Genomic DNA, 14,550 nt, shown 5'->3' with positions numbered 1-14,550 from the left:
GTTAATGATTAAACCGAATTTTATCTTTTTTTCATAAATTTTAATTTTTTAAATAATTTATTTAATTTAAACTCAACCAAAAATATAATAAAAAATCAATAACAGAATTGATTAGACCACTCATCTAATTTTGTTGGGGAATGGAGTTGGTACATAAATAAAAAAAAGTTGTTATATCATGTCATTTCAAAGCAATTGTTTTTCATTTATCTCCCAATTAATTCCACAAAACTATGCATAAATTTTTAAAAATATTTTAATTAAATTATTAAAATATTAATCAAGTCTTTTTTATTAATTTATTCAATAATATAAATGTTAAATGTTGTTTTAAACGTAAGGTGGAATATATTTAAAAAGTTAAATTATATCTATGGTCATTTTTGTTTATTTTATGTTACGTTTTAATCATTTATTTTTTAATGTTACAACAAGTAAACATAAGTGACTAAAATGACGTGTTGTAACATTTTAGTTACTAAGCCGTTAACGGTGTAACGGCGTAACACGTTAAATCATCATTTTAAACAAAAATTTTAGGTTAAATTATACAATTGGTCCCTATATTTTTTTATTTTGAGCAATTTAATTTTTTCTTTTATGTTTTTTAACTTTCTTCATATTTTTCATTATTTTCTATTTTCTTTTGTTTCTCCATCTATTTTTTTTTACATTTTTCATTTCTTTTAACATGTCAGGAAGTTGAATTGGCAATCAATAAAGAAGCATATGGGTTTTGGTTATAGACAATGATGGCTTTCAACTTTTTATTTCTTTCTTCATTATCAATTCGAAAAAATATAGGGATTAATTGTATAATTTAATTTAAAATTTTTGTTTGAAATAATGATTTATCACTTCAAGTCAGATTACTGTTACATTGTTAATGTTTGGACAACAATTGAGGATGTCAGGTGACATAAACCTTTTTATGTCATTGAATTGATTGGAACTGGTATTGCACCACCACTTTTCTTTTTCGAAAGCCACCGCTCCAACGTCTAGAATTCAAATGTTGCTGTCATTGTCATTGCAGGGAAATGATGGTATAAAATAGTAACCGCATATTCTCTGTTTATTTTTCAATAATTTAATATTATATCAATATTTTTATTTTAAAAAATTAAAATTAAATAAAAAATTTTAAAAATTAGGAAATTATTGATGTAATATTAAATTATTAAGCGAGACTTATTTAAATATTTTTATTGAAATGGATTTTTATATCGGCTTCAATTAATTTTTTAATTTCATAAGTTTAGAAAAAAAATGCTATTTTACTAATTTTATTGTAAATTTTATAAATTTAGTGATAATAAAAGAAATATTTTATATACTAATATTATTTAAAATTGTTTTGACTTTTTAATTTATATATGTGTAAAAGTAATGTAATATACCTAATAATTTGATAAATTTTGAAAATTCTTTTAAGAATTTTATTACATTCTATTCAATAAACGTGTCACATTATACATCACTTGAATATTGTGGAGCATGTGTTTCAATGGTTGTGAAGGCCAATGGTATCACTTGGTCTTACCTACCTCCCTTCTACTTTCTTCATAGCTTATTATTATTATTATATGTTCCACGTTCTATGGAATTTTATCATTTACTCTAAGGGTTATTTAGACAAGTGTTTATTTTTAGTATGGTGTGCTTAATTTTTTTTGTCTCATTTTATAATATTTAATTTTATTGTTATTATTATTTTTATATTAATCGTAAATGAAATTATCTATCTAAAGGGACCCATAATTTACACATAACAATAGAATTTGAGCTAACATAGTAATCTTGTTATATATAGAGAGAGAACCACTGTATCTTCTATATTTATTTTACGATTCACGAAGATTAATTCTATTGAATTTCGTGACTGCCCTTTTAAATAATTATTTTTTGAGACTTAGACTTGAATTCTCTCTTTAAAAATAGAATATACCTTGAATCTTGTGGAGCATTTGTTTCCATGGTTGGGAGGGAACCAATGATCTTAACTACCTTGTACTATGTTCATAACACTTAGAGGCGGATACATAGGAGGTTAGCGAGCCCTGGCCCCTCTTAAAATAAAAAATTTATATTTAGATCTTTAATTTTTTTTAAAATTTTAAATTAGTAAGGATAAAATTATATTTTGATCCCTCTAAAATTGTAAAAAATTAATTTAATCTTTTAAAAATTATAAAAATATAGACAGTAAAAAGAATTAAAATTTCATTCAGCCCCCCCTAAAAGTTTATCCTGGCTTTTCCCCTGATAACACTTATTATTATTAAAATATGATATAAGTCTTTATACTCTTCATAAATTTTGAATTTAGTTTTTTTATTTTTATTTATAGGAATTTAGTTTCTCTAGTTTTCAAATTGCTAAAATTATTTTGTTCAATTTAGGTTCATTACAACACCATTTTTTTAATTACATGGCTATCGAGCAAGCATTTTTTTAATTTTAAATTGTCACATCAATAAATCTAACAAAAAAAATATTAACAATGTTAACAATTATACCTGAAATTTTAAATAAAAAAATAAAAAATCTTAAAAATAAAAATATAAAAACTAAATTCTAAATTTGAACGCACCTGTAGCAAGGGGGTTAATCATGACTATCGGTAGTGAATACCCTGATTATGACAAAAAAGAAATGGTTGAACAACTTCAGTCCGCCAATTTCTTATTACATGAATAGCTCGAAAAATAGACTCGTCCTAGAAAGATGCTTCTACAATTTAATCCAGGTTTATGATATAGAAAAACCAAACTCCAACTAATAGACTCAACTGCATGATTTGTTGAAGTTAGACTATTCAACCCCTTTAACATAACCTGATTACCTTTTCACTCAGACTATATTAATTTGTTCTTACAAATCAATTTATGCTAATTAACTATGTCTTGCTCTAATTGTCGAACAAGGGACCCTACTTTAGATGATAACAAAATAACACCAAGAGACGATTTTCACCTATATATTATAAATAGGAGGATGAATACTTTGATCGGTATGAATTTTTATTAGTTAAAAGGCTTAAATTGTTAAAGTGAGAGGATTTATAAGGTAATTAGACAAAAATGTATGTTGGTGGATTATTTACATATGTTTTGAATGGAAATTATGAAATGATTTAAAGGGCAAATTAGTAATTAAATAAATAAATAAACATAAACAAAAGAAACAAAACACTCATATTTTTCATTTCATCATCTTTGACTGGAAATCACCATTGGAAGACTTTGAGAAATTTGGCCAAGCATCTATCATGTAAGTTAATTTTGCTCCCATTTTAATAAATTTTATGTTTCTGAAATCCTTGTAACTTAATCTAGCTAACCCGAAGACTAATTTGTAAAATTGTTAAATGTTTAAAAAGTTACCATTGAGGGTTTTAAATTTTTTTATGCTAAATGGTAGAATATGAAACTTTGTTAAGAAATAGGATTAATTTGTAAAGTGAATTTGGATAGTTTTGAGTTTAGGGACAAAAACGTTAAAATATTAAAATTTACATAAATTTTCTAAAAATTTAGTTGAATTGGAGCTGTTAAGGGATGGTATATGAATCGGCTGGAAAGTCTTGGGTTTAATTATGAAAAATACGTAAGTTTCAATTTTAGGGACTAAATTGAATAAAAAAAGGTAAAAATTAAGGGTAAAATGGTAAAATTCTAATAAAGGGGTTATATGCATGAATTTAAATGTTTTAAGGTATTTGAATGGTTAATTGAATTAAATTACCATATAGATCACAAAACGAATCAACTAGTAGACAAATGCGGAAAATGAAGAATTACTTAGTAGTTCTTAGTGTCGTGTTTGCTACTATTTCAGTTTAGGTAAGTTCATATAGTGTATAAAAAAAATTTTAATTGTCACGTGGCACACACGTAGACTATCACGTGGATGCCACATCAACAAAGTTAATAAATGTTAATTTTTCCATCTATTTTTAGGGTGATTTGACAAACATGAAAGTTCATAGGCTAAAAGAGATAAAAAATGTTTTTATATAGTTATATAACCGAATGGATCACTCATTATTTTGCGACAATTCAAGAGACAAGTAGTTAATTTCTTTTTAAGGAAGTGATCAACTGTTGGTATCGTATCCATTTTTTTTTCCTTTTAAAATTAAAATATTGTATTTTACTATTCGTAAATATTAATAAAATAAAAATTTATGGATATTTTTTTCCAATAATTTCATCTTGTTGGCTTCATAGTGTAGGGGTGAAAACTTAAGCTATCACTTGAATCTTGTGCAACATGTGTGTTTTATGTGTTTGCTTTCATCATGGGTTGGACTGATCAGTGACCAGTGGGCTTAATTCCATTGTTCTTACCTAGCTACCTTGAACTATATTCATACACCCCTGTTCTTTTGCAAAGCAGCAGTCTTGTTCGGCTATAGCATCAATCGTGGTAAATTATAATAGAGGTATTTATTTTAAGAGACGTGACATGTCATGTGTATCTCATTCTGACGTATAGGGATAAATTTTTAACAGTAAAAACGAGTAAAATTTTTTTGAATAGTAAAGACAAAATGCAATCTGACTCTTAATATAAAAAATTTTAACGATACTTTTACCCATCAATCCATTAAGAAGGCAGATGCTACATGCTCCAATGTTATGTTGATTCCAACTCTATTGCAGTTGCAAGCGTTGGTCCAATTAATAAACTCCCATTAAGAACGCCCATGCGCCATTGTTGTGTTGATTCCAACTCTTTTTAAGTTCCATCTGTTGGTCCAATTAATAAACTCCCATTTAGAAGGCACATGCTCTAATGTTGTGTTGATTTCAACTTTTTTGCAGTTCCATGCGTTGGTCCAATTAATAAACTCCCATTAAGAAGGCACATGCTACATGCTCCATGCTCCATGCTCCAATGTTGTGTTGATTCCAACTCTTTTGTAGTTGCATGGTTGGTCCAATTAATAAGCTTCATGCAATAATTACAAACTTATTTAAAATTTAATGACAAAATTAATGATTAGGCAAATAACCTTAATATATATATATATATGACACCAATGAGATAATAAAATATTATATTATAATTAAATGAATCGAATAAGAAAATATAATATACCTTGTAATTCAACACATAATTTTGCATACTCATAATCCTTTATAAGAAAATAATCTATTTTTAAATGTTAGAGTAGTCTAATTGAGCTTTTAAAGTATTAATATCGTATTAATCAAGTTTTTTTTTTGTCAATGTAGCCGTCAACTTAAACATTAGAAGATAGCTCAAGTCTGATGTTGAGTACATGGGTTAAATTTTAAACATATGATAAACTGTCATTTGGACAACTTGAATCTAACATGTTAAGATAAGAAGAAATAGTTCTCTTAGATTTTACTGATGTTATTTTTTTAGCACATTAAATATAAGTTGTCCATGTAGCAGGTGCAAACAAGTTTGAATTTTGACTTACATGGTTGAATATAATCAATGGCTAGGCAAATAAAAGGATTTGATTGAAATAATATTGATATTTTGAGGACTTAATTAAGATGTTTTAATATTTAAAGATTAATTTGAAAATCTCGGTCATAGTTTGAAGACATTTGGTGCAATTAACCCTAAATAGAGGTGGAACCTTTTGGGGCCTAAGTCCCCCAAAATTTTGGAAAAATTTGATTTTTTCCTTAAAATTTAAAAAAAATTAATTAGGCCCCTCAAAATTTTAAAAACCCTCATTATATCTTTTAAATTTTTTTTAAAATTTTAATTAAACTCTCTTATTTTTTTTTAAAATTCTCATTAATCTCACAAAAATTTTAATTAGACCCCAAAATTTATTTAAAATTTTTTTCATTAAACTCCTACAAATTTAAAATTTTTTACTTATGCCAAGATCCGCCATTGGCTTTAAAGATATTGTGCTTTACATGTTTGAAAGAAGCTCCATTAGAATAATGTATATGAAACTCAAACATAGCAGCCTTCCTATCGAATCAATGCCTCGGTTGATGGAGGTACTATTCATCCAATTATTCACTTTCAATTAGTAATAGTTTATAATTAATTATTTTTAATAAAATATAATTTTTTAAAGAAAAAAGATTTTATTAATTTAATACAAAATTATATTTAGTACGATAAATGATTTTATTCAATATCAATTAATTAAAAGATGATTGTTGTGAAAATTTCATATAAAAAATGAAAAAAATAAATAAATAAGATTAATATTTGTTACATTAATAGTATATAATCCTATGCAATATAATTTAATCATATAAACTTTAAAAAATTCAATTAATTATATAATGTCACACTATTAAAAATAAAATGAATTAAAATTTAAAAATATTTGATGATATATCGTCGTTGAATTCACTGATGATACATAAAATTATATATTGTATAAAAAATATAAATTCAATTGAATACGTTAATGTAAATGATTTTATCTACACTATTACATTAAAATAAATATGAATTGTTTCGGATCGAGTAAGTGATAACTATAAAACCCTAAACCCAATTCTTTTATACAATACAATTTCGTTCCCCATACATTACATTACTATACGGATAAATTTATGGATCGAATCTTGATCTCGATTACGGGTGAATTCCGTAAACTTAAGTGTAAAGAGATTATTTGTTTTTCATGAACCATGGTGATGCATGCAATGGTGCTTAGAGTTTAGAGGGTCTTTTGAAATTTTTTGGTGTGGGTCTAAGCCACCCTCGCCCACCGATCATGTCCTTGGTCAAAAATGGCGCAGCTTCGTCTTGTGATAGGCGGTGCGACCATTGAACCCTCTTCGAGGTATCGGCTCCGGGACCATAGCACTTATATTCACCATAATACACAGTACTGTCATGGAAAATAGGAATTCGTTAAAATAGTCTAATTTTAGCCTTTTTTATTGGTTTAATTTTATCTTTTGTCCTTCTGTTAGGATGAAACTTGAAATTTAACCTCTTTACTCCAAGTCAACATAAATTTTTTTATTTTTATTTTTATAATATTACAACTTTATTGGTAAATGACATATAAACTGTACCCCAATTTTCATATTGGTCTTTAAATTTTTTTGGGCTCAAAAACAGTACCTAAATTATTAATTTTGTCTCATTTTATCTAAAAAAGTGTACGATTGCCAATAAGAATGTGTCGTATGTTGGTATTGTTTTTTAGGTCAACTGTGACAAAAATAATAATTTAGATATCATTTATGACCCAAAATACTTTAATGGTCAAATTGAGAATTGTGATATAGCTCAGGGGTCAGTTTACTAACAAAGCCTAATGTTGTTAGTAGGTTCAAATTGATAATAAAATTATTTGCTTCCATTAAATTTTCATTTATTCTGTCAAATGTTCAAGGTCACGCAAAAAATCAATCAATCATATACAACTAATAATAAATTTAATGCTTAAAGCTGTTTTAAAAATACTAGTAACTTTATAAAGATATAAGGACTAAATTTCAAAATCTAGCATATTAAAGGGACTAAATCCAGATCAGACCTTTATGATTAAATAATGTACCTATGCTTGGCTTGGTCTTGCCAGTCATCACATCCTTGTGGGGCAATCACATTGGACATGTAGGTGTGGGCAAAGATGACTCGAGAATAAGCACCCCACGGCCTACCGAGGAAAGCAACACCAATGCCGCTTACCTTTCAACCCAAGAAAGTGAAACCAGTGTTCTCCGACGGTGACATCCTCTTTTGGGCCGTGATGGATCCATTTCCTTTCGAAAGGGAATGCAAATGGCACATCTATCATGGAGACCACAGTTTATATATCAGTTTTTTTAAGATAATATCTAGAAGAGTAATTATATAATTAATGAATGTTGGCTACGAGAGTAAGGTGCATTACATTTTTAAAGAGAGAATTTAATTTTAAACACTAAAAATGACATAATTCAGAGAGACAATCACGAACTTCGAAAAAAATAATTTTCACATAGCATATATTAGATATGAAGGATAACTTGGTAATAAATAGTATGCATGGGCACTCACTTCATAAAGGGAGGCAGCATTTCCAAATATGAAATCGGTGGCACCTTCAATGTAGCAATTGTTGAAATAATGCTTACCAGCATCGTCGAGGAGAGTGTCTTGATATGAGAGAAACCTACATCCATAGAATGCAGCTTTGTCGCCGGATACCCTCACTGCAACAGCCTTGCCGCTCGTCCCAAATTTGTTCTATATATATCCACACATTTTATTTCATTATAGGCTGAAATTCACCAAACGTCCTTAAGCTATTGCTTAGATTCTAATTGAGTTCTCAAAGTTTAGTAATATTGTATCAATCAATTCCTTTTGTCGGCCTAATAAAATATTAGTATCAATAAAATTCAGGGGGAATTTTGTTAACATGTAAAATTCAAGTTTTCCATGTAGTAGATACACATGTGTATATAATTTAATTAATGTATACTCTTTATCAAATTTGAGTTGACATTTAATGCCTGAACTGATGGATAATTTCCATGGACAACTTATCGGATTAGAGCACCATAAAACAACTACCAATGGATCAAATTCGACAATTTAAAACTGGAAGTTCAACAACTGATTTTTACTCATTCCTTGCATGTAAATTATTAAATTGTTGATTTCCAAGTTACCAATTTACAATATTACTTAATTGGACTAACTTCCCAATAGTCTTAAAGTAAAAGGATGTAATTCATAATTAAATTTATATCATTTTACAGTTTGGAAATCAATTTAAAACCCAAATGTCACCAAAATTAGATATGTATACCTGAATTGTAAGATAGCGTCCAACGAAGTTGGAAGCCAAAACAGTGAGTGTTGCAGAACGAAATATCTCCCCACCTTCACTCGATGTTATTATGGTATCAAGAGGTTTAGTGCCACTCAATGTTATAAATGGTTTATCAGCTGGCACAACAATCTTTTCCCTGCACGAAACAAAACAATTATAAAAAAGGTTTTCTTTTTTCAAGAAAAACCATCATAATCTAGCTTATTAAATCACCTATAAGTCCCTGGCTTGACCAAAATGAAATAAACTTGCTTATTATTAGATGGAACAGCATCAATAGCATCTTGAATCTTCACGAAATCGGCATCGCCGGATTGATCAACCTTTAAAAGAATGGCGGTAGACATATCTATGTCAACTTTTGCAGCTCTAAGAGAACCAAAAGGGACTACTGCGATTGCTAAAATGAATATTGTTGACACCATTTTTTTTGATGAAAACGGGGTCGACTTGGATTTTGAAAAAAAGAATGAAAACGGGAGTCGCCACCAATCCTTTTTTGACGAGGTGTGATCGGGTCACCTCAAAAAGTGGTTGTTTTTAATAAATGATTTAATTTTATTAAAACAACGATTTTGGTCTACGAAATTCAGAAAAATGAGTTCGGGAGTCGGTTACGCACGAGGAAGGATTAGCACCCTCGATATGCCCAAAATTGGTACCTAGTTGATTAATTAGTGTCTTAGTGTCGAAAATTGAAAATTTGAAGAGTTTTAAAAATACGATCCTTAAAAGAAACTCTGATAACGTGAATTGAAATATAAGATTCTCTTGTTCCGAAGGAATATCATATCCAGCACGTTAGGACACGATACTCTAAACCATCGAAACCAAGATCGCCTTATAGTTTAATGATACCATACTTTGAAGCTTTAAGAGGATATTTGGCTATTTAGTCGAACGAGAAATCGAAACCCAGCACGTTAGGGCACGATTCCTCGAATTTCCAAACATCAAACATTGCCTCACTTTAGAAAATCCGTGTAAAATTTCAAAGAGATATTCGATTATTTTGGACAAATGGAAAAGCGCAACCCAGCACGATAGGGCTCGATTCTCGAATTGTCAAACACCGAGTATTGCCTCCGTTTTAAAGGATTTTTAGATGACACGGGTGAAATTCTAAAAGGACCTTCAATTACTTTGAGCAAACGAGAAATTGCAACCCAACACGTTAGAGCACGAATCCACGAATTACCAAGTATCGAATATCGCCTTCGTTTTGAAGAATTCTTAATAGTTGTGAAACTAGCTTAAAACGCATTAATTCAATTTGAAATAAGACGAAATTAATCATAAAATTTGGGTTTTATAAAACCACATTTCAAAAGTCAAGTAAAAAAAAAGATGAATGGGGTAATATGTGTACGCATAAAAATACGACAATGGAAAAATGAAGATAATACAATTTATTTAATCAACTAACAAGAACTTAAAACTAAGAGCATGGAATATAATTAACATGGCAATATAAAAAAATGAACAAATAAATAATGCAACGATAACATGCATGGCATAATGTATCATGACTACTACTAGATATCCAAAACAAAATGCAAATCGAAGAAATAATATGGTATAAAACTATTTTTAGATAACGACAAATAAATGGACACATGAAGTGTAGGTTGACAAATTTGTACATAAAAAAAAACTAGGGCTAGATATATAGTTTTTTGAAACAGATATTATAGAATGAAGGTTTGAATTGAATTGCATGTAAAATATTTTAAACACAAATACATTTAAAAGTTGACAAACTACATGATGATTTAAATCATATATATAATATAAAAGAATAATAATGAAGATATATGACAAGACATAATACACAAAATAGATTTATGAAACATATGTATATGCAAGTTTATTTAAAAAACATGAGATTAATAATAAGATATATAAATTTTTAAAATAGTCTAAAAATTATACATATCCTTACATCAAGACGTTTAAAATAATAGACTATACAAACACCTAAGCAATATATAGATCTATTGAAAAATAATAACTTTATAATAACAAAAAAGTTCCCAAAATTATTTCATATATATATTGAAAATACTTGATAAATCACAAAGCAAAAAGTGTTTTAAAATAGAAAAATCCATTGAAGTAATAAATGTATATATATAAAAATAGTATTTAAATGTGAGATTTAAAATCAAAACAATATGTAGTAAAATATGTTCTAAAAAAATGACTTATGTACATAAAAATATATTAAGATAAATTTAAAAGAATTCATAAAATAAATTAGCATGGGACTAAATATATATATAAATACATAATAGTAAAATCGAAGAGCATATAAAAAAACATAAATAAATGAACTTTTCAGTATAAAAGTTAAGGAATAAAGAAATAAGTAGATGAACAAGATAATAAATAAAACAATTTAGTTCGAAATTAGAAACAATAAAATAAATAAAACAAATAAGACAAAAAATAACAAAAAAGAAAACGTGACAAGGATATTAATAGTAATAATACAATGAGCATTTGTAATAAGCCATGAATGTAAAATAAAGGCAAAAGAATAGTACAAAATAATAGTGAAATAAAAAATAAAAAAAAAACAAAAATGAAAACTAAAAGGATTCGATTTAACATAAAAAAAAATGAAGTCTAAGGCGTAAAATACAGATAAATCAGTAAACATGAAAATAAAACAAAATATAAGGGGTTGAATTTAAAAGAGCAAGTAAATAAAATACTAAAGAAAATAAAAATAAATGCATAATATTGAAAATAATAAAAAAAATGAAAAATAAACAAGATTCAACGGTCAAGGAACCAAAAATAAAAAGAAATGAACTTTAAGGGATAAATTAAAAAGCTAGAATTTAAGCTAAAATGAGACACATGTAAGAGAAGAGGGACTCATATTACAAATAACCCTCTTTTTTAAGTAGTCCCATTTTGGGGCTATTAGTATTAGCCTGAAACGGTGCCATTTAATCTTCCCCAAAGCAGCAAAAGCAAATCCTAAGTATCCTAAGTAAATCCCCTAGCTGCTTCAAAAAAAAAAAAGAAAGAAAACCAAGCTTTTCTCTTCAATATTCGGCCGATCTTCAAGCCCTCCATCGACGATCCTCTTGCCTTTCCTTTCGACCCAACAATGGTCAATCAAGGCTTCATTGGACCACCAGTTCGTGACTTTCACTCGCAAACTCTAAATCGCTATCAAGTTTCGATTATGACGAAACAAGCAGAGATTCAAAGGTTTCCAAACACGGGTTAGTTCCTTCCTTTTTTATTTTACACTAAATAAAAAAACACGAAGAAAGAAAATGAAAATCAAGTCGGAATAAAGAAAATGAAAATCAAGTCGGAATAAAGACTAAAAGTCACCTCTTCTGATTTTTTTGCTGGTTTTTTTGTATTGAATTTTTGTAGTGTGTTTTTTTTTTCAAAAAAAACGAAATATCACATTCTCTAATTCAAAATCTATCTTTTTATTACTATGGTGTCCCCCTCTTTACAATGACCATAGGGCTTTTATATAGCCCAAAATCCAAAGAAAAAAAATACAAAGAATTTCATTTTTTGGTGTTTTTCTTTGCTGTCCTTTTTTGTCTTCTTTTGCAGGCATAGAGTGGTGGAGGCAAGTGGGTGTGCTGGTGGCAGACAACTGGTAGTGGCGGGCCAAGGTGGGGCGGCGGCTAGGGTTCTTCTCCTCTCTTTTTTGCTGAAAATTGTTTAGGTTTGGGCTGGGCTTAGGGTTTTAGTCTGTTGGGCTAAATTGAGTTTGGTTAGGGTTGGTTTAAGTTGGGCCAAAATTGGGCCTTTACAAATATGAAATGAATTGCATGGCTATATATATTGATATTTGCAGCATCACCGCAACACCCCATGTGCGCATGTGCTGAAAGCTTTTTCTTCGTCGGTCTCGATGGGTGTGCATGCAATGGAGCTTGATTGAAACACAATCGAACTAGGGTTTACGTAAGAATAACACAAAGGGACAAGTTTGGGGGGTTATTATATGATCTCTTTAGGTACAAAGGGAGTGAATTTGTCAAACATGTAGGTGAACTGAAGTGTTTGAATTTCTTATGGTTGAAAGTTCAAAGATATGGTGATATTATGATTCACGCCAACTTGCATTTCAAGTAATTAGAGAGAATAATAATAACTACTCTTCATGGTAGAAACTGGTTGCCATCAAACTGTTATTTATTTTACGGTTTATATTTGGGATTCGTGATTACCGCTCCTAACAATGTTGTTTCCAAAGTTCGAATCCAAATTCTTTTTTTAAAAGAGCAATGTATTTTACCACTGCACCAAGCACTTTTTGATGTAATAACAACTTTTTTGAAAGTTCACGAACGATGTTTTAGCCGTTTTTGACAAAGATCAAGGTATTGTGAAAATTGTGTAGTTGAATTTCTTTATTTAATTTAGTGTTTGTAATGATTGACTTTGATTGAAATCGTTGATATAGTTAATTGTAACTTAAGAAAATAATTGTTGCATTATATGTTTAAAGAAAATACTAGATTATGGTACCATAACGTGAATAAAAAAATTATGTAATAAATATTTTATTAAAATTTTATATAAAAAATGAAATTTTAGTTGAAAATGTAAAGTTAAATATTTAAAATTCATTATGTCACGGATTTAAATTTTGTATAAAAACATAAAAAGACAGAAACACCCTTATAATAATACAATTTAATTTGTATACAAAAAGCATTTTGATTTTTGTTCAATTAAATTAGTATCCAATTGACTTTTGAAACCAACTTGATTAGGGTTTAGGGCCCCTTTGGATGGACTTTTACCTTCAATGAGGTGAGTTTAATTTTTTTTTCTCACGTTATAGTATTACTACAATATTTAATTTTATCGCTACCACTATTTTTATACTAATCGTCAATAAACGTAGTACCCATCTAAAGGGACATATTTATATTTACTAGGAAAGGTGTTTCCCTTAAACCTGGGGAAATTTTTTTTTTATTTTAGAATTTTATATATTTTTTCACTAGTTAGGTTTACTATAAAATATTTTCCTCAAAAACTAAGAAATCAAATAGTTACACCTAATAACTTGACTTATAACAAGTAAAGATGGGAACAATCTCAAAAGATTTGTGTTCGGAATTTTCTATTTTAAACTTTTTCAAAGATTTATAATTCAATACTGAGCTTTTAAAATAATTTTTGGAGAAAGCCCCAGTAGTTTTCAGTCCAATAACATAAACATCAGTTTCAGAAACAGCTTCAAAACAATTATGTATTATGAATCTTGTCCTGACTGAGGCCTTGGGTTAATTTTATACAAAGATTGTGAACACAAGATGTGGTTTGTGTGCCTTTGTCCACCCAAATATCAGCATAGAAATTGAACATTTTTACTGCAATTTGTCTATTCCTGTTTAGACCATTTACTATATCTCATTGTGGTAGCAAGTTGGTAGAATGGTGGTCAAGATAAACATTGGGATTTTACTTCTCACAAACAAATTTTTTCATGTGGTACCCACAAACACAAGAGAATCTTTCTGTTTTTTTTTTGTTTTTTTTTTATTTGAGATGTTTTTTTATAAGATATATGTTTAAAGTCTTACACACGCGCATACACTACACTACCACACAGGAGAACTTGTAGATCGAATCTTAATATCAAGCATGGACGAACTCACTTCAGTCAATGAGTCTACTCCTCAAGTTCGGATTTGGGGTATGTGAGAGGTCAAAAAGAAGGGGAAAAGGCAATATCATGTTTTGTGAACAATAGA

The 14,550-nt window shown here is 28.5% G+C and overlaps 1 protein-coding gene and 1 long non-coding RNA gene across 4 annotated transcripts; one reads left to right on the top strand and one right to left on the bottom strand.

The window, feature by feature from the left end:
• Positions 1-6,307: 6,307 nt before the first annotated feature.
• LOC107927852 (putative pectinesterase 11) lies at positions 6,308-12,392 on the bottom strand. Of its 3 annotated transcripts, none has more exons than XM_041102653.1 (5): positions 9,011-12,392; positions 8,774-8,933; positions 8,017-8,205; positions 7,511-7,767; positions 6,308-6,853 (listed from the first exon to the last, which is right to left on the bottom strand). In XM_041102653.1, the coding sequence occupies exons 1-4, from the start codon at positions 9,220-9,222 to the stop codon at positions 7,669-7,671; spliced, it is 660 nt and encodes a 219-aa protein (XP_040958587.1). In that variant the 5' UTR covers positions 9,223-12,392; the 3' UTR covers positions 6,308-6,853; positions 7,511-7,668. The 3 variants fall into 3 exon arrangements, with proteins under 3 accessions (XP_040958587.1, XP_040958583.1, XP_040958593.1); XM_041102649.1 differs by having other exon boundaries at positions 7,532-7,767; XM_041102659.1 differs by having other exon boundaries at positions 7,532-7,767; positions 8,094-8,205.
• Positions 11,914-12,950, top strand: LOC107927853 (uncharacterized). Its single transcript, XR_001692524.2, has 2 exons — positions 11,914-12,036; positions 12,389-12,950. It is a non-coding gene; the product is annotated as an uncharacterized lncRNA (long non-coding RNA).
• The last annotated feature ends 1,600 nt before the right edge of the window (positions 12,951-14,550 follow it).

This window comes from Gossypium hirsutum, chromosome A03 (genome assembly GCF_007990345.1).
Source record: "Gossypium hirsutum isolate 1008001.06 chromosome A03, Gossypium_hirsutum_v2.1, whole genome shotgun sequence".
Classification (NCBI taxonomy): domain Eukaryota; kingdom Viridiplantae; phylum Streptophyta; class Magnoliopsida; order Malvales; family Malvaceae; genus Gossypium; species Gossypium hirsutum.
This window is presented reverse-complemented; position numbering and strand designations above follow the sequence as displayed.